At 45.7% G+C, this 24,851-nt stretch overlaps 1 protein-coding gene across 1 annotated transcript in view; it reads left to right on the top strand.

The window, feature by feature from the left end:
• Positions 1-24,851, top strand: part of EHD4 (EH domain containing 4) — an 886,342-nt gene that overhangs the window by 569,149 nt on the left and 292,342 nt on the right. The window contains exon 4 of the mRNA XM_044074173.1: positions 6,119-6,531. Within this exon, the coding sequence (XP_043930108.1) occupies positions 6,119-6,531 (413 nt within the window). The remainder of the gene's footprint in view (positions 1-6,118; positions 6,532-24,851) is intronic.

The raw sequence follows: 24,851 nt of genomic DNA, 5'->3' as shown, positions 1-24,851 counted from the left end.
GAGGTAGTGAAGTGAGTATTCTCTGCTCCAACAGGATGGATGGATCCAACTCCCTTTGATCTCCAATCTAGTTCCCATATGTCTCTGCGCTTAGACCCGTATCATTCTGCAACACAGGGACAGCCAGCTTAAGGCATCCAGACCACCATCAGGGTCTTACAGTCTCTTCCGACACTTCACCGAAGCATCCCACCAAAGAAGTTTCTCAGAATGGGAAGTGCAAGAAAAGGCATTTGGACTCTCCACAAGAGTCAGTCACTGAGGATACTGATTTTGATGAGGGAGAATGGTCCCCACTATCACCTCCAGAAGGCATCTCATTTGGAGACATTCTTGAGATCCTTAAACAGAGAGGTGGCTGGTCTTCCAGCAACCCTTCACTGGAGGTATCAGTATTTCTGAAAGACTTCAGAGCTGGCCAGTCTACCTCCTGGGTTACTCTGCCCATCGATGATCTCAGATGGGCGTGGAAGGAACCTGACTCAGTTGAGCCAGTCCCTAAGAGGTCAGATTGGATTCTGACTCCACCTGTCAGGAAAGAATTCTGGAGTAAGGGGATTCCAGTGGATGCCATGGCCATGGCTGTGACAGCCAAAAAGGAACTTGCTGAATAAAGTTGATATGTTTTTCCCCTAACAGGGAGTCTAGGGAAATTGACAGATTTGGGAAGCATGTTTATCCATCAGCAACCTTTGCTGTTAGGTTGCTGAACTGTTTGCACATTTTACCAGGCTGCAAAAGGACTTGATCAAGCATCTTTCAAAATCCCTTTCAGGGACCATTACTGCTTTGGCTCAGTCGTCTGTGGCCTCTCAGTTGGCTACCCTCCAATCCATTTCAGATTCATCCATGAGGCTTATCTTGCATGCAGCCGAAGGTGCCTTAAAGGCAGCATGTTCTGGCATATAGCCATTAGAAGACATACCTGAATGCGCTTATGTGACTCTGCAGATCCTTTCAAGTTGTCATTTATCAACGCTCCTTTTAATGGCAGTTCATTTTTGGCCCAAAAGTGAAGGAATATCTCCAGGTGTGAAAAGAATGCAAAGACCCTCTCTGCAGTGGGTATTTTTTGACCCCCCCCCCCCAAAGATTATTTTCTAGGAATCAACTGGGTGGTCAGAAGATGTGGTTCAGAAAGTCCCAGGGTCCTTTCCATGATACATGTGGAGGTAGTTCTCCTAGGGGCAGAGGGGGGGAACTTGAATGGGCGATGCTGTCCTTGCGGCATAGGAGGCCTGCAAAACAAGGGGTCCAGAGATTCTTTCTCTGCCAGACCCTATCAGCACACCTGAAAGAAGGCCCAATTGTTGCCCTCTGGAGGCAATCAGGGGTTGATTATCCCTGCACTAGAGAGCCTGGCGAGTCATCCAGGAGGTCCCACCAGACCAAATAATATCCGGAACTTGCTCAAGATTCTTTTTAGTGCCAAAGAAAATGGGACCTGAGACCAGTTTTCGATTTCAGCATTCCAAACAAGTCAGTCCAGCATACAAAGGTTTGGATGATCATGGATCAGTCCATTTTACTACCCTTCTTGGGCAAGGATGAATGGATGTGCACTATTGATCTTCAGGATGTGTACTATCACATAAAGATGAACAGTCGATGCAGAAGGTATTTACACTTCGCCTGAGAGCCAGTCACCATCAGTTTAGAGCAATGCCCTTTGGTCTCACCACAGCCACCAGGGTGTTCGCCAAATTCATGACATTAGTAGCAGCCCACCTGAAACTGCAGGTATTCCGAGAGTTTCCATGTCTAGAAGACTGTCTTATTACCACCCTGACTAGGCATCTGCTAACAAGAGTAAGAGATCAGGCTCCTCAGATTTGTTATTATCTGAGAATAACAATAAATTACGAGAATTCTCAGTTACAACCAACTCAAACCTTGGAGTTCATAGAAGCAGTTTTCAACACAGTGTCAGTGACAGCTTGTCTTCCTTTTTCAAGAGTGTAGATTATCAGATTCCAGGTTATGAAAATAATAATTTGCAGGACCAAGATTTCAGCCTGCTTGATCTTTCAAGCCTTAGGATAAGTGTCAGCTGCCATGACCTTAGTTCCTCTAGCCAGATTTCATATGAGAATTCTTCAATGGATGCTAGCAACACAACGGTTAATTTTTTTACCAGCACATGTCAGCACAAATAAGAATCATTCAGGGATGCAAGAACTATCTCTGGTGGTAGATTCACTCAGATCAGGTTCTACAGAGGCATCCTTTCATTCTCCCTCAGCCCAAGGCCATAGTGACCACCGATGCTTCCCATATTGGATGGGGGGACATTTCCTGGGGATAACAGTCCAAGGCACCTGGTCCCCCAAAGAGGCCAGTTTGCATGTCAATGTTCTAGAGATGAGAGCGGTACTCAGCGTTGTAGGCCTTGCAAGCAAGTGGGAACCAAATCCTTACCCTTTGTGTCAAGAAGCACTCAGTGTGTTGCAAAGGGCATTTTATCCAACTGCTTTCTCATAACAACGCACATTCTGGAGAAGTCTAATGTGATAGCAGACAAATTGAACAGGTCCATTCTTCTTCCTCACAAGTGGTCTCTCAACATGGAAGTGACAAAAATTATTTTCTGTCAATGGGCCCAGTCTTGTTGCAACCTTTTTGCTTCTTTCCTAAACAACAAATGCAGCAGCTACTTTGCCCTAATCCTCCCACCGGGGGAATCGCAGAGGAATGCTCTACTCAACGATAGGCCCCACTGTCTTTTTTATACTTGCCCACCAATTCCCCTAATCCCAAAATTTTTGCAGATAGCTGCCAGGTTAAAGAGCAAGTTCATCCTCATTGTGCCTTACTGGCGTCAACAGTTTTGGTTCCCCTTTCTTTGGCCTCATCTGCTTTACCAACCTTGAAGATCCGATTCCAGACCTCCTGTCTCACCTGACGGGCATAATTCATTGGGATATCTGAAATCTCAAGTTAACAGTGTGGTTTTTCCAATTGCTTTAATAGCCAGACAACCTGTGCTCTCTTCCCCTGTCCATTGTATTCTTTTGTCTTCCTATAAGCCTTTTACAAGAGGACTTTACACAAGTAAATGGGAAAAGGTTTGTTGTTTACTGGGCCCAGCAAAAGCACATTGACCTCTTCTCAGCTCCTATACGTAGCATACTTGAATTTTTGGCATCAGTTTTTAATGATGGATGTTGGATTTAAAAAAAGTTTCTCTGGCCTGTTCTAACCTTTGTAAGCCATTTTTGAGAGGCGCAGTCCTACTAAGACCCCTGTACAAATATCCTACTCCTCCATGGGATCTGAATTTGGTACTCAAGGCCTTAATTCATTCTCCCTTTGAACCAGCAGATAAATGTGACCTTAAGGTCTTGTCCTGGAAAACTGTTTTTCTAGTGGCCATTACCTTTGCTGGAAGAATTTCAGAACTTGTCCTCTAAACTTCCCTACATGATCTTCCATAAGGACAGAGTAACATAAGGTGGTGTCAGAATCCAGTATTAATCAGTCCAGTAATTTGCCACTTTTCTTTCCTAAATTTGAGAGTAAAGGGGAATACATGTTGCATCTATTAAATGTTCACAGGCAATTACATTTTTATTTGCATAGAACAAAATAAATTAGAAAGACAGATCAATTATTTGTATCCTTTGCAGACACTAAATTGGGAAAACCAGTTGCAGAAGTAACCTTAGTCAGATGACTAGCGAACTGCATATCATTCAACTGTAATAATTTGAGTCTAACATTACCAAAACCTTTAAGACCCCTTTCAGCTAGGTCCATAGTAACGTCTTCAGTGTTTCTATCTAGGGCATCCATGGACCACATAAGTGCTGCTGCAACATGGGCCAATCCTCATATCTTTATCACTCATTACAAACTGTATCTGGTCTTGAGGGGTAGAGCAACCTTTGGCTCAGCTGTGCTTATGAATATCCTTCCTTAGAGTCTACCTGGGAATTTAGGTAGCTGGAGACTCCGTCCCAACAGATGAGGATAGAATGAAAATTGACATTGGATTAAGAAGTTATTTACTTACCGTAATATTTGATCGGTGTTGTCCATTTTCATTCTTCCTCAGCTTCCCACCCACCAGCCCCTAACCTTGTTCACAAAGGATTTCTGGAAGAACGAGTTGTTATAAGGACACTACTGTCCTTGATGCTGAGCTCCAGATATAGTTTCTCTGTGGAATATATATATTTAAAATGTCTTATTTCAGGTAGATCAGCAAACAAAATCTGGGGTATGTTAGGGGTTGGTTCATTATTGATAAGGGAGGAGCTCAAGAGCTTTTTGGTTACCACGGGCTTTAATAATGGCCAAGTCTGATCGGAGGATCCGATCCGAACCCAACAGTTGAGGAAGAATGAAAATGGACAACACAGATGGAACATTATGGTAAGTAAATAACTTATTTCTTATCGTAGCATTGTTTCCTATTTTAGCAATATTAAACACATCACTTAGAAAGGCTGTCTTTTGGTTTCAGCAACAAACACATCACTGCTTATGCATGTAGCACCTGAAATTTTTGAGAACAAGATAGTGTTTAAGGCTATGGTAGACAACTGCATGATGATGATTAGTTGCATAGTAATGTGCATGTGAGTAAAGCGAAGATATTCAAACCTCATATTGGTGTGCCATGTACATTTAACCACAGGGAAAAAAAGTAAAGATGGGCTTTCATGGTGCACAGTAGCTGTTAGAAAGCAAACAGAGGTGCAAGCAGCACAGTATTACTTTCAAACAGTATAAATGCACTACCTATCTGTATCTTCATCTTTATATGAAAGAGTAGACATGCCACGTTTTAAAACTCTGTGAGATGAATGCAGTACAACAGATGACGTCCTGGTTAACTGCTTACATTTTTAAATTTCTGGAAGCTGAAGATCAGCAGCACTGTGTGGAGTTAAAGGTACGACAGCTACATGTGCCAGTTACCTATAATTTGCTTTGGAACAGGAATGTGACAAGGTATGTGAGAGGTGCTGGAATGCCCAGGAGTACCTGAGGACATTTGACCTATGACACCATCCTAGAAAAGACAGCTGCAGTAGACTGCAGGCATATTTATATGTTAAGAGAAAGCTATCACAACACATACAAAGGGTAGATGCCCGCTAAATTAGTCCATTCCTCACCACCATGTCCCACATCCCCACAACAGAAGATGATATCAGATGCCTTTTCTTCAGTACGGATTGTCTGTTCAATGCCCCCACCTCCCCTGTCTGACTCAATAGCGCACAGCCCTTCCATATTAGGAGACTTTCACTTGCCATCTGCAAGGAGCTTGGACCAAATGATTATGATAGAGTAAGGAAAGAAGCTGCAACAGCCTTACCTGCCTTGTAACGTTTCTGTAGTGATAGAATTTTATCCCAACATGTTCCCACTATGGAGTGGATACTTCCTGCTTAAGTTAACAAAGGTCTCCATCCCCCAGTATTGCAGACAACCAAGGAAGCAAGCCCTTGCTACTTGCAGTTTAATAAATAAGTTCTATCTATTAAGATTACATTATTGAAGTTAAAGACCTATGTAGTTAAGAATGTTTCTGGTGATTCACACTTTTCTAATGTACAGCAAAGTGAGATTACAGCAAATGCAACATCTTTTATAAGAAGAGTAATTCTGGAAACTTCAGCCATCACATTTACTATTAAGCTGCAAAATACTGGAATCACTTAGCAGTATAGTTAATGAAAACATGTTCTTTAAAAATTATAAACATATAACATTTATGTAAGGAAATCTGTATGTTTTGCATTTATTTAACATTGATGCAGTTACATTGTTTGATGCTATTTAGCTATTTATTGTATATATTGATCAGTCATGTCTGAAAAAGGTTAATTGTGATCAGTTGACATAGCCTTTGCTCATTCATTGAATGGAAGTATAAACAGGGGCTTTAAAATGGGCATTGCCCAGTGATGAAGACTGCAGAAACAGACAGGAAAATATCTAAAAGCACAGCATGTATTACCTTTAAAGGTTATGTAATACTTTAAGGAAACCTCTCCATGAGGACTTTAAACTTCTAAATCCCTTGTACTGCAATTCTGAAACAGGCTACATGATTAGAAGTCCTGTTACTAATTGATCCTGTAACATTCTTGTTTTCATGTTTCAGGCTATGACTTCACTCAAGTTTTACGGTGGTTTGCTGAGCGGGTTGACCGTATCATTCTCCTTTTTGATGCACATAAACTGGACATTTCTGATGAGTTCTCAGAAGCAATCAAAGCCTTCCGTGGTCAGGATGACAAGATCAGGGTTGTGCTTAACAAGGCAGACCAAGTAGACACTCAACAGTTGATGAGGGTGTATGGTGCACTTATGTGGTCACTAGGAAAAGTGATAAACACTCCTGAAGTTGTGCGGGTTTACATTGGCTCCTTCTGGTCGAAACCCCTGCAAAATACAGAGAACCGAAAGCTATTTGAGATGGAAGCGCATGATCTGTTCAAGGATATCCAGAGCTTACCAAGAAATGCTGCCCTACGGAAACTTAATGATCTTATCAAGAGAGCACGACTTGCAAAGGTATGTACCTAGATGTCCTTCAAGGATGCATCTGCAGTCCTAACAAATGGGTTGTCCTGTCCACAGGCAGCCCTTCGGTCGGCCGGATTCCAAAGTCTGGGTATGGCCTCGGCTGATGTCGCACTTCACCCGATGTCATAGCTGCAGTTCTTCGGGTATAAAGGTATCAGCCGACGCCATTTTCCTCAGTCTTTCTTGCCGCGTGGCGCCCGAAGCAGAAGCTGTTCGCAAGTGCCGGTCGGTCAGAACCAGAGATTACTGCTACCGAAGACTTCTAAAAAGCTAAGTACCCCGTTGGGGACTCTTTCTTGCCTCAGCCGATGTCAGAAAAAGTGAATAACTGTTTAACTTGTGGGAAACAAATACCTCATAAAGATTTCCACTCTTACTGCCTACCTTGTTTAGGCCCAGACCATGACGTAGCAGCTTGTCTAGCCTGTGCTTCTTTCAACCGACGGACACTTAGACGTCGGTCGGAATTTGCTGAGGAGTTTTTCGGCTCCGCTTTTGCTTACAACATGCCGTCGGAAACTCCGACTTCGCAATTAACTAAAAAGCGCAAGGAAAAGGACCGACACTCGCGGTCCGCGGTTTCGGCCGAAACCGTGGTTAAGTCAACCGCGAGTGTCTCGGTTTCGGCTGAAACCGAGTCCTCGGTTCTTCCTTCGGCCGAAAGCTTGCCTCCTACCGAGGCCTTTTCCAGCATGGCTGAATCTGCTACTGAAATCCCGCCTGCCCTTGCAGGTTCACAGGATTTATCTGATACTATTCCTTTAGATATATCTACTCCTGCACGTGGAGCTGCTAGGCCCCCTGCATCCATGTCGATTAAGGCTTTTGCCAGGGCTAAAGCAGCAAAATCAACCAAGACTGTGCCTGCTAAGACCCCCTCTCACAGGCCTAGCTCTAGTACTCAAATGCTTAGTCTAGCAGAGGATCTCATTTCTTTGATCTGGGGATCCCAACCTCACCCTGACAGGGCCTCTCACCCACCTCCAGAGAAGAGGCCTAGAGCAGAGCCCCCTGAGCCAGTTTCTTCAGATTACTCCTCTGATGATTCAGAAAATACAGACCCTCCAGAGGGCCCTTATTCTCCTTATGAGGACTCTGATGCAGAAGACTCCATTCCTTCTGCCTCTCCGCCTGAGGAATTTTCTTTTGGGGAAACCTTGCATGCTATGAGGGAACAATTTCAATGGCAGGGCCAGGATTTTTCAGACTCTTGGAAAAGGCTTAGGACTTTTTTGCATTTGCCACAGCATAGGCCTTTAGCCATTCCTCTAGTGCTTACTGTTGTGGATGATGCATTTAGTGATGCTTGTACTGCTCCTGATTCACTTCCTCCGGCCCCTGCTAAGCCCGACAGATACTACAGGGTTCCAGACACACATTATCATTTGTATAAGGCTCCTTTTGCAGATCCAGAAACTATTTCTCAGGGACCCAAGGCAGTAGCAGCTACCTCTGCCAAAAACCCCCTCCCCTCTAAAAGGGAATCTAGGGCCTTAGAGAGATGAGGTAAAAAAGTTTATACTTCTGCTACTCTTTCGGCTAGGGCCTTAAACTGTCAATTCCACATGATTCAGTACCAGGAATTTATGTTAGATCAGTTAACTAAAAAACTGTCCTCGCCTGAACCATTAGACAAAAAATCTCTTCAGGAAATGGTACATAACATTCAGCAGGTCAGTAATCATTCCTTAAAATGCGGCTATGATGCACTGGAGGCTTCCTTTAGATCAGCTATGACTGGTACAGTGATCAGAAGGCATGCATGGTTAAAAGAGCAGTCCTTACCAGACCATGTTAAATCAAAGCTCCTAGATGCTCCCATGGATAAGCTCAATTTGTTTGGCTCCCCTGCACAGCAGGTGCTGAAGAAGGTGGAAGAGAAAGCAAAATCTGTCCAGACAGTCAAGGATTTCTTACAGGTCCAGCCTCCAAGGTTTAGTAGGAACTGGCCTTCCAAGAATTGGTCCTTTCCAGACACCACCAGAGCACAGAGAGACAGGAATAGGCGGCCAATAGGCAGGGGTCAATCCAGAGGTGTCTACAGGGGACGTCAGTGGCAGCCTAACAACCAGCGAAGTACTGCCACAGATCCAGCCACTACCACTTCCACAGGACAATCACAGTGACTTGGCTCTGAGACCGCCTACCAGGGAACAACTAGAAGCACCCTTAGGCGGAAAGCTAGCCTTATTTTCAGTAAACTGGCATCACATCACAAGAGACAAATGGATTTTACAGACAATAGACCAAGGTTACAGGTTTCACTTCCATACTCTACCAAGGAAGAGAGGAATGCCAAACCTACCTCCAAATCAAAAGACATAAGCTCTAGAACAAATACACCACTTAATAAGGATGAGAGCTATAGAAAAGGTACCATCTATGGAACAAGGGCAAGGATTTTACTCCAGACTTTTCCTGGTGCCAAGAAAAGAAAACCAATGGAGACCTATTCTCGACCTGTCCGCTCTAAACACATATCTCATTGTTCCAAAATTCAAAATGCTGGCCCTACAGCAGCTTCTTCCCATGCTGGGCAAGGAGTCTTGGCTGGTAACTGTAGATCTCAAGGAGGCATACCTGCACGTCCCCATACGACCAAATTGCAGAAGATACCTCAGATTTCTTGCAGGATCAGAGCATTATCAATTCTCAGCATTGCCCTTTGGCTTATCTACTGCGCCCAGAGTATTCACGAAATGCCTGGCATCAGTAATTGCTCATTGCAGGCTTCAGGGAATTCAAATTTACCCTTACCTGGACGACTGCCTGTTACAAGCAGACAACAAAAACAAATTAGCAAAAGATTTGGAAAAGGTCATTCATCTACTGCAAGCCCTGGGATACACAGTCAATATAAAAAAGTCAAGGCTGATACCATCCCAAAGGATAACTTTCTTGGGTGCAGAACTGGACACATCAAATCAAATGGCATCCCTCATAGCAGAAAAGCAGAAGCACCTTCCTCTCTATTTCATGGCATTAACAATGCAGAACCAGCTAACAGCAAGGAAAGTCCTGCAAGCCCTGGGTTACATGGCATCCTGCATAATATTGATTCCACATGCCAGACTACATATGAGGAAGTTGCAATGGTACCTAAGGAATTTATGGTCTCAGCACAAGCACAGCCTAGAAACACAAATTCCAATAATTCCATGTCTGAAGCAAGAATTCCAGTGGTGGGCTCAGGCCTGTCAATTGAACAAAGGACTGCCCATCCGCAGCCCTCAACCAAGCCAGACTATCACCACGGACGCCTCGGACCTCGGATGGGGGGCACACATGCTGGACAAGTGCATACAAGGCTTATGGACTCAAGACCAGCTGAACCTACACATAAATCAAAAGGAGATGCTGGCAGTAAAACTGGCAATTCAGACATTCAGACCGTTTCTTCAACAGGGTCAATTGCTGATAAGGACGGACAACACCACAGTTATGTGGTACATCAACAAACAGGGAGGCACACATTCATACCCTCTATGTCGGATGGCAATGGACCTCTGGAATGTGGCCCTGAGCTTCAACATTCAGCTACAGGCAATATTTGTACCAGGAAAAGAAAATATACTGGCAGATATCCTAAGCAGAACTACCACAGATGCCCATGAATGGATGCTGCATCCAGACATCTTCAAATCCATTACAAGGAAATGGGGACTACCAGAAATAGACTTATTCGCATCCCCACACAACCACCAATTGAAAAAATTCTGCACAAGGGCATACCACCCACTTGCTTGGAAGGTGGACTCCCTATCTTTCAGTTGGAAAAACCTGACAGCATATGCATTCCCACCTCTTCCTTTGATGCACAAGGTGCTATTGAAGATCAAAGAAGACCGCCCAAGGATCATCCTGATAGCTCCAGACTGGCCGAGGCAGCATTGGTACCCATTACTGAGGAGTATGTCTCGGGAACAAATATGGCCTCTGCCCCTAGTTCCCTTACTGCTAACACAGAACAATTTCAAAACCCTGCATCCAAACCTAAAAACGCTGCAGCTAGCTGCCTGGAACATTGCATAAGACAAAATAACCCAGATTTATCTCAAAGGGTTAAAGACATTATCTTGGAGGCTCGCAGACCCTCAACAAGGAAAACTTATTCAGCAAAATGGAAAAGATATCTCATTTGGAGTGCAGCGAAAGGAGTAAATGTGTCACTGGTAAACATAGCTAACATCCTGGAATACTTGGCAGAGCTTTTCCACAATGGCCTGTCCTATTCTTCCATTAAGATTCATGCATCAGCTATTTCAGCAGAATACAACATGGACCCTCCAGTCTTCTCACATCCTCTACTCAGGCAGTTTCTGAGAGGAATTAAAAATGTAAAACCACCAAGGAAGCCACCATTGCCCGCATGGGACTTGAACTTTGTGCTAGAAAAGTTGACACTCCCTCCTTTTGAGCCAGCAGCAACAGCAGAATTACAGTACTTATCATGGAAAACTGCTTTCCTGCTTGCAATCACTTCAGCAAGAAGGGTTTCTGAATTACAGGCATTAATGGCAGTACAGCCCTTCCTTATCTTCCATCAAGATAGGGTGTCCATGAGAACTAATCCTACTTTTATGCCAAAGGTGGTCTCCTGGGTATCTTTAAACCAAACTATCCACCTGCCTACATTCTTCCCCAACCCACAGAACAGGGGAGAAAGACTATTACATACCTTGGATGTACATAGGCAATTGCGCTACTACCTGGACAGAACCAAGAGCAATAGAAAAACTGACCAGCTACTGGTAGCATATGCAACAGGAATGGAAGGAAAAGCAATTTCAAAACAGACAATCTCTAAGTGGATAGGAAATTGCATTAGATTCTGTTACTCTTACCATGGAAAGACAACTCCAGAAAACATCAGACCTCACTCCACAAGGGCTACAGCCACTACTACAGCTTTTTTACGAGGAGTGGCTACCAACGACATTTTAGAGGCTGCTACTTGGAGCTCCGTGCATACATTTGCCAAGCATTATAATCTACCCTTATACTCCAGATCCCGAGCAGGTTTTGCCACTGCTGTTTTGCAAGGGATCTTAACTACACCATAATCTTATTATTACCTCCTCCCCCAGATTGGCTATGGTATTCTACCCATTTGTTAGGACTGCAGATGCATCCTTGAAGGACATAGTACAGTTTTGTACCTACCATAAATGTAGATGTCCGAGAGGTATGCATCTGCAGTCAGGATTACCCTCCTCCTTCCCTCTGTGGTACTCCTAGGGTATTTGCCCATCTTCTAGCTAGCTGGGGGAATCTATTATGGTGTATTTGTTTGTATATATGTATATACATGTTTATTTTTATTTGCTCTCTGTTATTTGGAAACTTTTACATTTATCCAAATTTAGCCTTCCTAGAGGGCACCTGGCATCTGGGGCAAGAAACACTGAGGAAAATGGCGTCGGCTGATACCTTTATACCCGAAGAACTGCAGCTATGACGTCGGGTGAAGTGCGACATCAGCCGAGGCCAGACCCAGACTTTGGAATCCGGCCGACCGAAGGGCTGCCTGTGGACAGGACAACCCATTTGTTAGGACTGCAGATGCATACCTCTCAGACATCTACATTTATGGTAGGTACAAAACTGTACTTTTTGAAAGATGTATTCTGGATTTTTTTAGAACAATTTAAAAAAACAAATTGTGTTATGTTCTATACACCCAGTCTATTTTTGACAGCCCATTCTGTTGTCCTACACTTGCCCAGAATGTTAGGCCATATATCCTTCCTGTAAAAGGAAGGGCTATAAAAGCAGAGAGAGAGATTTTAGAGAGTAAGAGCCATTAATATTCAAGTAGAGATGTTTTCCTGTTGAGTAGGAAAAGGAATGCTGCGACCAAGAGTAGACACTTGAAAGACGCCAGTTTTGGAATTTATGTCAGTAGAATGTGGAGCAGTAGGAAATTCCTGTGGGTCTATTTAGAGGTATACCTGGACTTTTTTTCTCAGACCTTTTGGAACCTGTGGTGGATGTCCAATCAGAAATGTAAGATCTTTTTTTATTACTTGCTGAAAAATTAAGTATATGCTCATGTTATTTTTGTGCCAAATGCACTTACTGTATAGAATAGTATCTCCAGTCTGACCATATACTGTACTGGTTGTTTTTCGAATACAGTTTGGTCTTATCTATAGACCACAATACTGTCCTTTCCTGCATCATTGTCTGAAAGTTGTAATGGCCACTGAGTTAGTCTTCCTACTTGTAAAAGTGCTACTTTCTGTGTGTTATCATATCCATGTCCAGAAAGAGAGAACTGAGTGCATGGTTTTTGGTAGACTCGTACGTTTTGGCAAAGTATAATTTTCCTTTTTGAGTAACTACACTGAGAAAGTATGAGTGTACTTCTGACTTAATGTTAAGTCTAACAAAAGTGAAGTTCAAAGTGATCTATTTTAAATAAGTCTGTGCAAAAAGGCTAGGCTGTGGGAGCAGCCATAGTAAACCAAGTTTTAAAAGAATTGTATGGCATGGGAAATAGTGGCAGAATAATAATGTTAAAAGATTTTACAAAGTGATATGAAAACTGCTGAAAGGTTACTTACTAATGAAGTCTTAAGTAAATTGTTGGACGTTTGCTTACCAAAAGAAATGTGTAGTAAATTGCCGGAATTTTTACCAAAGATGTGCAGAATGACTGTATTAAACTGTTGAAAGAAATGTATTTAGGTAGATGTTCTTTCAGTGTAAAGTATCTTGTTTCATGAATACTGATGAAAGAAATTATTGAAGCAAAATAGAGTTTCCCAAAATTGTGAATTTTCAAACTGCAGAAGGATAGGCTTCCTGCATTTGAATGAATTGTGAATCTTTGTTTCATTTTACCTGTGACTTGAGAAAAGTTGTGGAAATTCCCCTAAATGTATAAAAAAGATTGCTAGTAAATGCAAAGTCTGGAAATTGCTGTAATTCCAAAAAAGTTAATCCATCTCCAGGAGAATTGCACTTTCTGTCACTCCTTTAGTGCACGTGTGTTACAGGAGAGGAGAAACAAGTTGATTGTCAAGGGGCTGTTGAAAGCAACCTTTGAGGAAGCTGTGCAGAGTGCTTCTTCTTCTTTGTCCACTTTTTCTTCTAAGAGGGACAAACCATCTAAAAGGTCATCTCCTGTCTCTTCGTCTCAGTCCATGCCACCGGAAAAATTGCCTAAAATTTTGAAGCCATCTACCTCCTCGGCTCCACACGCCTCTGAACCGACGGAGGTAATCATTATTGACAAACTTGGTTCTTCGGCCCCATGGTCTTCGGAGCTGAAAGATACCATGTCTCGGAGCCAGTCCATTGATATTCCACTGGTCTCCCCTACCTTCAGATCTGTCATTGTGGAGAGATGTCATTCACCATATCTATCCTCCAGGTCCACTAGGAGCCTGTCTGATGATGACGTGGAGCAGGTGGTGCGCAGACTCTTGAAGTCGCTGGCATTAGCTAAATTGTTCTCAGCTCTGACCCAACAGGTCTCAGAGCTTTCCATGACTGTTACATCCACTGTTATTCCTCCTCCGAGCCAAGCTGGGTCTTCGGAGCCGGGGTGTCTGGTAGCACTTTACTGTAGAACAGTCATTTCCAGGACCCCCTTCGGAGATTACGGAACCAGTATTTACTCCGACACTCTCGGTGCCATCCGGGGTGTCTGGGAGCTGAGGTTCTCCGGTCGGCCCCGGGGGAGGGATGCTCAGACGCGAACTTCTTCGGCTCTGAGCCTACCCCTTGGTGCGTCTGCTCAGGTGAGCTCAGCTCCTACATCAGCCTTGGAGCTGGTCTCTCTGGGGCCACGGGTGTCCTCTGTCTCATCGGAGCCGGAGATATCCTCGGAACTGGTGGGTTCTCCTTTCGAGCTGATGAGTGTGCTGTCCCCCTGTACAGCTTTACATAGGGATACTGGCATTCATCCCCCCAGGGCACCGACTGCTGTCTCTGCACCACCTCATCCACAGGACAGCAGAGATGTCCTTCAAGAATGCAACTGCAGTCGTAACATGTGGGTTGTCCTGCCTCAGGCAGCCCTCGGTCGGCCGGACTCCAAAGTCTGGTTCCGACGTCGGCTTATGTCGCATTTCTCTCCGACGTCAGAGTGGCTGGAGTATATAAGCATCAGCCGATGCCATTTTCTTCAGTCTTTCTTGCCGCGCGGTGCCCGAAGCAGAAGCAGTTCGCAAGTGCCGGTCGGTCAGCTCCTGTATTCTACGATACCGAAGTCATCAAAAAAAGCTAAGTACCCCATTGGGGACCTTTTTCTTGCCTCAGCCGATGTCAGAATTTACTGAAAAAGTTAACAATTGTCTTTTTTGTGGTAAACAAATACCTCATAAGGATTTCCATTCTTACTGCCTCCCTTGCCTGGGCCCAGACCACGACGTCTCGGCCTGTGTAGCCTGTGTTCGCTTCAACAAGCGCACTCTCAGGCGCCGGGCGGAGTTCACTGAAGACTTTTTCGGCGATAAATTTGCTTACACCATGCCGTCGGATCTTCCGACATCGCAAACTCCCAAAAAGCGAAAAGACCAGGACCGACATCCTTGGCCTGTGTCTACCACCGACTCCACGCCAAAACCTAGCGCGAGTGCTCCGGTTCCCTCTGAGACGGTCTCTCCACCGCTCCGAACCGAAGACACCGCATTACCGACGACTCCGATTCCAGACATTACTCCGACGCCAGTTATAGATTTTCCTCCGGATACCGAAACCGAGGAAATGCCCGAGACCATTGCTGTAGACAAGGTCACTCCTGCACGTGGAGCTGCCAGGCCTCCTATGGCCATGTCTATTAAGGCCTACACTAGGGCTAAGGCAGCCAGCAAAACAAAGCTTATTACTTCTAAATCCTTACCTCAGCCGACTCCGGAGACACAAATTATGTCCATGGCTGCTGATTTAATTTCCATGATTAGAGGTTCACAGACCCATCCTGAGAGAGCATCCCAGCCTCCTCCTGATAAAGGCCCGGGTTGAACCCTCTGACCCTACTCCTTCAGATGAAGACTCTGAGGGCTCTGTCCACTCTGATAGCCAGGAAGAGCTCTTCCAGACCTATGAGGACTCGGATGCAGAAGATTCCATACCTTCGGCCTCCCCTCCTGAGGATATTTCTTTTGGGGAAGTTCTGCACACCATGAGGGAACATTTCAAGTGGCAGGGCCAGGAATATTCTGATTCCAGGAAACGCCTTAGGACTTTCCTTAAGAAGCCTCAGCACAGGCCCTTAGCTATTCCTCCTGTACTTGATGTTCTGGATGATTTGTATTCTGATTCTAGTGCTACCCCTGATTCTCTCCCTCCTGCCCCAGCCAAGCCAGACAGGTGTTACAGGGTCCCATAAACTCATTCCCATTTATTCAGGGCCCATACTGTTGATTTGGAAACTATTTCACAGGGGCCTAAAGGAGTTTCAGCCTCCACCTCAAAAAATCCTTTGCCTTCCAACAGGGAAGCAAGGTCATTAGAGAGATGGGGTAAAAAGGTTTACACATCCACAACCTTATCTATGAGAGCTTTAAATTGCCTTTTTCATATGTTCCAATATCAGGATTATCTCTTAGAAGATTTACAAAAAACATTAGCTTCTCCTGATCCTTTAGACAGGAAGACTTTGCAGGAAGCTGTACATAACACTCAGCAAGTAAGCAATCACTTCCTGCAGTGTGGATATGATGCACTGGAAGCTTCATGTAGGGCAGCTATGACAGGGGCAGTGATGCGTAGACATGCTTGGTTAAAAGATCAACCTCTACCAGATCATGTAAAGCAAAACTTCTGGATGCACCTTTGGAAAAGAACAAGCTTTTTGGTGCAAATGCTAAGGATGTGTTAAAGACCATCGAAGAAAAAGCAAAATCAGTTCAAACTGTAAAGGATTTCCTCCAGGTTCAACCCCCCAGATTCAGTAGGAATTGGCCTTCAAAAAACTGGTCCTTTCCTAATCCAGACAAGTTTCAAAGGGGTAAGAACAGACGTGGCCGAGGAAGAGGCCAATACAGAGGCCCTTACAGGGGACGTCAATGGCAGCCAGGAAACCAAAGAGGTGACGCAGGGGTTTCTCCTGCCCAACAACCACAATCTCAATGACTTTCCTCTACTACCGCCTACCAGGGAACAACTAGAAGCTCCCTTGGGCAGGAAATTATCTCTGTTTGCAGAAAATTGGCACAGACTGACAAAGGACAAATGGATTTTGGACATTATAGACTGAGGGTACAGGTTTCATTTTCATACCTTACCAAGAAAGCAAGGCATGCCAAATCTACCACAACATCAAAGGGCAGAGGCTATCAAGCAAATCTCTCTGCTAAATCAAATGAAAGCAATAGAAAGAGTTCCACAACAAGAACAAGAACAGGGGTTTTACTCAAGACTGTTCCTTGTTCCAAGAAAAGAAACTCAATGGAGACCAATACTGGACTTGTCCGCATTAAACACCTTTCTCATTGTACCAAAGTTCAAAATGCTGACTCTACAGCAACTCCTTCCCATGCTGGGCAAGGAGTCGTGGCTGATTACTCTGGACCTCAAGGAGGCATACCTGCATGTCCCTATCAGACACAGCTGCAGAAGATACCTCAGATTTCTTGCAGGGCCAGAGCATTATCAATTCTCAGCATTGCCATTTGGCTTATCTACTGCCCAGAGTGTTTACAAAATGCCTGGCTTCAGTAATTGCTCATTGCAGGCCCCAGGGTATACAAATTTACCCGTACCTGGACGACTGCCTCATACAAGCGGACGACAAATTGATGTTGACAAAAAATCTGGAATATGTCATATGATTACTTCAAGCTCTGGGATACACAGTCAACTTCCAAAAGTCAAGACTGCAGCCATCCCAGCAAATAATCTTCTTAGGAGCCAAACTAGACACAGCCTCTCAAATGGCTTACCTGACAGAAGACAAGCAAGAGAAGTTAACTCAATACTTCAAAGGTTTAGCAGAACTCACCCAGATGACTGCAAGGAGATTCCTACAGGCCCTGGGTTACATGGCATCCTGCATTCTACTGGTTCCATTAGCAAAACTACACATGAGAAAGCTTCAATGGTACCTAAAAAGCGTTTGGTCTCAGCACAGCAACAACTTGGAGACAATCATACCGCTCATTCCATGCTTACAAAAGGAATTCCTATGGTGGGCCTCGGTGAGCCAGGAAAACACAGGTATGTCATTCAAAAAACCACAGATAACACAGACCATGACTACAGACGCCTCAGACCTCGGATGGGGGGCGCACATGGAAGGCAGGTGTATACAAGGACAATCGTCTCCAAAGGAAACACATCTGCATATAAATCAAAAGGAAATGCTGGCAGTAATGCATGCTATCGAGGCTTTTCAAAACCAACTCCAGCAAGGTCACTTAATGATACAGACAGACAACACCACTGTGATGTGGTACATAAACAAGCAGGGGGGCACCCACTCTTACCCCCCTTGCAGACTGACAATGCAGCTTTGGGAGAAATCACTGAGTCTAAACATCCAGTTACAATCACAGTTTGTTCCAGGAAAAGACAATGTGTTGGCGGACAGCCTAAGCAGGAATTTCACAGATCCACACGAGTGGAGGTTACATCCGAAGGCTTTCAGACAACTCACTTTGACATGGGGCAAGCCAGAAGTGGACCTATTTGCCTCTCAATCATCTCCTACCAAAATTTTGCACAAGGACATACCATCCAAAGGCTTGGAAAATAGATGCTCTTTCATTCAACTGGAACTCCCTAGCAATCTATGCATTCCCACCTCTGCCACTGATGACCTCAGTATTACTAAAGATCAAAGCAGAGAAGCCCAAGGGAATCATAATAGCTCCGGATTGGCCAAGACAACACTGGTACCCACTACTACGGAGCATATGTCACACCAGGAGGTGGGCCCTCCCTCAGTGGCCTCTACTTTTGAATCAACACAATTTCGAAACACTGCATCCAAACCTTCAGACTCTGCAGCTAACAGCCTGGGAGATCCCATAAATAACTTCAACTTATCTCTCTCCAAGGAAGTTCAGCGGATACTAACAGAGGCTCAAGACCGTCCACCAGAAAGGTCTACTTAGCAAAGTGGAAAAGATTCAGCAATTGGAATACCAGCAAAGGGCATGATGCATCATTACTGAACATCCCACTTATCTTGGAATATTTGGCAGATATGTTACAGAGTGGCCTCTCATATTCTTCAATAAAGATACATGCATCTGCTATTTCAGCTAGATACAACACTGATCCTCCTGTTTTTTCTCACCACTTACTAAGACAATTCCTCAGGGGAATAAAGAACATTAAGCCACAAAGAAAGGCCCCAGTGCCAGCCTGGGACCCCAATTTTGTCTTAGAAAAACTGACTCTACCTCCTTTTGAGCCAGCAGCTTCAGTTGACTTGCAATTTCTCTCATGGAAAACAGCCTTCCTGTTGGCAATTACCTCAGCAAGAAGGGTTTCGGAACTACAGGCCCTAATGGCAATACCACCCTTTATTATTTTCCACAGAGACAGGGTTTCATTAAGGACCAACCCTACCTTTATGCCAAAGGTGGTATCTAGGGTTTCTCTAAATCAAGCCATTCATCTGCCTGCTTTCTTCCCCAATCCTGAGAATAGGGGGGAAAGGCTTTTGCATACCTTGGACATTCATAGACAGCTTCGATACTACCTGGACAGAACCAAGGCCAGTAGGAAGTCTGAAAAGCTTTTTGTAGCTTACGCCCCTGCAGTCCAAGGAAAAGCAATTTCAAAACAGACTATTTCTAAATGGATTGGACATTGCATCAGATTCTGTTATTCCTTTCATGGAAAGACTGTTCCAGCTTATGTCAGACCACATTCCACCAGAGCTACAGCCACCTCTACAGCATTATTAAGAGGGGTGCCTACAAAGGACATTCTAGAAGCTGCATTCTAGAAGATCCAGAGCAGGCTTTGCTTCGGCAGTCCTGCAGGGTTTGATTGCCTCACCATCTCTTTCCTAGAGCATACCTCCTCCCCCAGCTAAGCTATGGTATTCTACCCACATGTTATGACTGCAGTTGCATTCTTGAAGGACATAGTACAGTTTTGTACCTACCATAAATGTAGATGTCCGATAGACATGCAACTGCAGTCGGGTTTTCCCTCCCTCCATACCCCTCTATGCTTAGGGTCCACTCATATCCCCCTCACTCTTAGCTGGGGATATCTGTTATGGTGTATTTGTTTTATTGCTCATGTATTTGTTTGGAATCCTGTTTTTGTCTTCCAATTTGATTACAGCCTTCCTTAGAGGGCACCTGGCATCTGGGGCAAGAAGCACTGAAGAAAATGGCGTCGGCTGATGCTTATATACTCCAGCCGCTCTGACGTCGGAGAGAAATGCGACATCAGCCGACGTCAGACCCAGACTTTGGAATCCGGCCGACCGAGGGCTGCCTGAGGCAGGACAACCCACATGTTACGACTGCAGTTGCATGTCTATCAGACATCTACATTTATGGTAGGTAAAAAACTGTACTTTTCAGAGCCTCAGGAACCACCATTGGGTGAACCCCCTCTCTTCTGAGGCCTCCCCAGAATACCCCACTGGGAGCCCCCTCGAAAGAGGACATGCAAGAGGAAGTATATAGACTCTCCTGATGAGTACGTCACCTCAGACACTGACTTTGAGGAGTCAGAAGGGTCCCCATGGTCATCCTCTGAAGATACTTCATTTGCAGATATCCTGGAGATCCTAAAGCAGAGAGGCAGCTGGAAAACCATCAACCCTTCTGATGAGGAGTCTGTGTACCTGAAGGCTTTAGGATCTCAACCTTCAGCCTCCTGGGTGTCTCTGCCTTTTGATGAGCTAATGGACTTGGTCAGTCAAAAGGCATGGAGGTCACCTGACACTATGGAACCAGTCCCTCGGAGGCCAAACATGTTTTTGTCAGCCCCTACCAAGAACCTGTAGCTGCTATGGTGGTGGCAGCAGTCACCAAGAAGGAACTTTCTGAGACATCCTCATCAGTTCATCCTCTGAACAAAGATTCTCAAACGATGGACAGATACGGGAAACATGTCTTTTCATCATAAACACAAGGCCCATAAGTCCTCCTCAGGGCACCATTCTGCCTCCTCGGTTCCGAGCTCGGCTCCAGCGAAGCTTACCGAGGTCGCCTTATCTGCACCTACCCCGGCACCAGCGACTACGGTGCCATCTACTGCCTCGGTTACGATCAGCTTATCTGTTTCTGTCTCGGCACTGACATCGCCCATTTTTGCTCTGATATCTGTTCCGACAACCAACTCAGAATCGTTTTTGTCATCCACCCCTGTTGTAACCTCTGCTCTAAGCCTGTTCACGGCTCCAAACATACCGTTGTTGCCAGTTTTGAAATTGGAATAGTCAGTGCCGTTCTGTGATACACCACGGACACGGTACTCATCGACTGTGGATCCCTTTGCCAGACAGGCCTGCAGCCCCTTTTTGGACTGGCCTGATTCCCCCTCAGGGGCATCGGTGAGATCCACCAGGAGCCTTTCCGAATTAGATGTGGTGCTCCTTTTTGGCTAGCTGCTGACCGCCATGGGAATTTCAAATCCGCCTAGACCATTACTCCAGCAACCCCTACTTACTCTCCTCCCTTGGATCCCTCGGTTCCAAGGCTCATTTATCCAGCTTTTTCTATAGGACTCCCTTCCTTGGCACCGACGACGACACTGTCTGAGGCTTCGAGACCACTTTGGGTGTCGGTTCCGTTGGAACCCACCCTTCCTCAGTCTCATGCTTGGGAGATGGAACCTCCGGTTCCGGTCTCGGTTCCTACGGTTTTGTCGGTCCCTACTTCGGATTCGAGGGTGACTACTGCTCCGAGTCTGCTTGAGGCTCTTTCCCCGGTGGCAGACCGTCTGGAGCAGGGTGTGACCACGGTTCTGATTTTGTCTTCTTCGGTTCTGGATTCCCACTCCTGTTCAGGTGGGCCCGCTTTCCAGGTGATGGAGAGGGTGCTTGCTTCTAGCTATCCTCCATTGGTTATTCCCCCAGTTCCTTTTGAGCCGAAGCTGTCAAAGGCCATCCCCCCCCAGGACTCCGAGAACACAAGGCCCAGGAAACCCCTACACAGGGTATTTCCCTTTCTGAGTCTTCTTCAGATGCTCCCACAGAAGAACCCCCTTGGAAACGGGTGTGTAAGAGGAAACACATGGACTCCCCAGAGGAGTCCCTCACGGAAGATACGGACTATGATGATAGGGAAGGGTTCCCATGGTCACCCCCTGACGATCGGAGACATCATGGAAATCTTGAAACAGAGGGGAGACTGGAAGTCCTCCAACCCTTCCTCGGAGGAATCCGTATTCCTACAGGCCTTTCGCTCTCGGCCTTCTACTTCTTGGGTGACCCCCCCCCCCCGCCGATGAGTTGGTTAAACTCATCATGCAACGGGCATGGAAGAGCCCTTATTCCATTGAGGCCACCCCCAAATAATCAGACAAGGTACTCTCCCCTCCAGAGGATCAGCCCCATTGGTCTAGTGGTTTGCCAGTAGACGCTATGGTGGTGGTGGCAGCCACGAAAAAGGGACTTGCAGAAGGGAGTCCTGCTGTTCACCCGCCCAACAGAGAGTCCCGGGCATTGGACAGGTTAGGGAAGTGAGTCTTTGCGTCAGCGACCTTTGCAGTTAGGTCTCTGAACTTTTTGGTACATTTTACAAGGCTCCAGAAAGATCTTATCTCCGAACTCTTCGGAACCCTCGTGGGCCAAGTATCTGATGGAGCACGAGATAAAGTTGCTTCGTAACTTGCCACCCTAGAATCAATATCTAATTCATCCATGAGGTTGCTGTCACACGCAACCGAAGAAGCAGCTAGAGCTGCGGGTGCAGGCGTAGTCATGTGACACCACGCCTGGATGCACATTTGTGACCTCGCAGACTCTTTCAAGTCTTCCTTTCTAAATGCCCCTATTGAGCCATCAGCTCTGTTCGGTGTTAAGATCAAGGATACATTAGCCAGGTGCGAGCAAGGTGGGAAGACCTTGTCTGCTGTTGGCTTTTTCCAAACCTCAGTGTTCCTTCTCCAGGAATCAGAGGAGCGGGAAGATGTGGCACAAGGTCCTTTCCGAGACGCACGTGATGAGGACTCCTCCAGAGGCAGATGGGGTTCCAATAATGGAAGATGTCCTTTTTGGGGCAGAGAGGGTCCCCGGAACCAGGACTCCAGAGATTCCTTCTCGGATAGACTGTATCAGCACTCCTGAGGCACTGCCCGATTGCTTTCCTCTGGAAGCAGTCGGGGCGCAATTTTCTCTGCACCAAGCTGCCTGGCTGTCCATTACAAATGATCAGTGGGTGCAGAAATCATTACCAGAGGCTACCATATTCCCCTAATAGCTTATCCAAGACACCTGAAATCCCTTCCCAATGTTTCACCCAGTCAAATGGAGGAGGCAGCTTCTGAAATACGAAAGCTATGTCAAAAATGAGCCATCCAACAGGTCCCCCTAGATCAGTGCGGATCAGGGTTCTACTTGAGATTTTTTGGTGCCAAAGAAAACAGAGGACTGGGGGCCCATTCTGGATCTCAGCCAACTAAACAAATCGGTTGTTCAGACCAAATTCTGCATGGGCACGATTCAAACCATCCTCCCCTTTCTGCGGGAGGGTGTGTGGATGTGCTCATTAGATTATCGGAATGTGTATTACTATATCAAGATGGACAAGCATTCCAGGAGCCTCCTTCGCTTCCGGTTGGGAGCCGGTCACTATCAATTCAGAGCCCTGCCTTTCGGTCACTCGATACCCCCCAGAATGTTCACAAAATGCTTTGCAGTGGTGAGACTTCAGGGATTCCAGGTGTTTCCATACCTAGATGATTGACTCCTCTCCGCCCCCACCAAGCGTCTTCTGGTCAGGGCCCTCCGCTACACCCTGGCTCTAGCAGAGTGACTAGGCATCACCATACATTGGGAGAAATCCAACCTTCAACCCTCACAACAACTGGAATTCATAGGGGCAGTATTCAACACCCAGTCAAGCCTGATCTCAAATCCTCTCCATAGGCTTCAGAGACTAAGGGCATATGTTCAGGTGATACTCTGTCAAAGAAAGGTGTCTGCAAGGGAAGCCTCCCAAGCCTTGGGATCTATGGCTGCAGCCATCCCTATAGTTCCCTTAGCCAGACTACACATGAGATTACTACAATGGCTCCTTCAGGCCCAGTGGATACCCATTCTTCACCCCCTGAGCTCACAGATTCTCATCACCAACACTTGTAAACTAGATCTCTTCTGGTGGATGACTACAGACAAAAATCTTTGGTGTCACCCCTTCCAGTCTCTCCCAGCCCAACGCCACGGTTACCACAGATGCTTCCCTGATGGGGTGGGGGGGGGGGCACTTCCAAGTAAAGTCAGTCCAAGGCATGTGGTCCAATGTAGAGGTCAACTTGCATATCAATGTCCTGGAGTTAAGAGCGGTGTTATTGGCGTTGCAAGCTTTTCATCCGCTCTTTCCATCCGGAATGGTTACTGTCCAGTCGGACAACATGTCCGTGGTCTGGTACATAAACAAACAGGGAGGGACCAAATCTTACCACCTATGTCACGAAGCCAAGAGAATTTGGCAGTGGGCGATAGATTCCAACCGTTTTCTGATCGCAATGCATATCCCGGGGAGCTCCAACATGATTGCGGACAGGCTGAGCAAATGCATTCTTCATCCTCACGAGTAGTCTTTCAACCAGTGTGTGTGGCGGCGGAAATTTTCACCCATTGGGGCCAGCCATGCTGCGACCTTTTCACCTCTCCCTCAAACACAAAATGCAGCAGCTACTTTGCCCTCTTTCCCCTTCTCAGGGAGTCATCGAGAGACATCTTGACTCACGATTGGCCCATGGCTCTCCTTTAAGCTTATCCTCCGATCCCCCTTATTCTAAGGAAAGGTGTTCGTTTGAGAAGCAGAGTGATTCTCATTGCCCCATTCTGGCCTCGTCAAGTGTGGTTTCCCTTCCTTCGACCTCATCTGTTACAACCTTCTTGGATCCTAGACACTCGTCAGGACCTCATATCTCACCCACAAGGGCTGACTCCCCCGAATCTGTCCACTTTCAAGCTGACAGCTTGGTTTCTCCACTTCTGTTAGTTGCCAGGCAGGAAACCCTCTCTTCACCCGTACGTGATATTATCTTGGCCTCTCATAAACCATCCACCAGAAAACTTTACAGGGGCAAATGGAAAAAATTCTCTATTTGGTCACATAATCAGGAAAAAATTCTCTATTTGGTCACATAATCAGAAAATAGACCCGTTCTCAGCCCCCGTAGCCACTATTCTTCATTATCTGGCTGAACTG

The sequence above is a fragment of the Protopterus annectens genome, chromosome 6.part0 (genome assembly GCF_019279795.1).
Source record: "Protopterus annectens isolate FY-2018-M chromosome 6.part0, PAN1.0, whole genome shotgun sequence".
Classification (NCBI taxonomy): Eukaryota; Metazoa; Chordata; order Ceratodontiformes; family Protopteridae; genus Protopterus; species Protopterus annectens.
The sequence above is the reverse complement of the archived record's forward strand: the minus strand, read 5'-3'. Positions and strand labels throughout refer to the sequence as shown.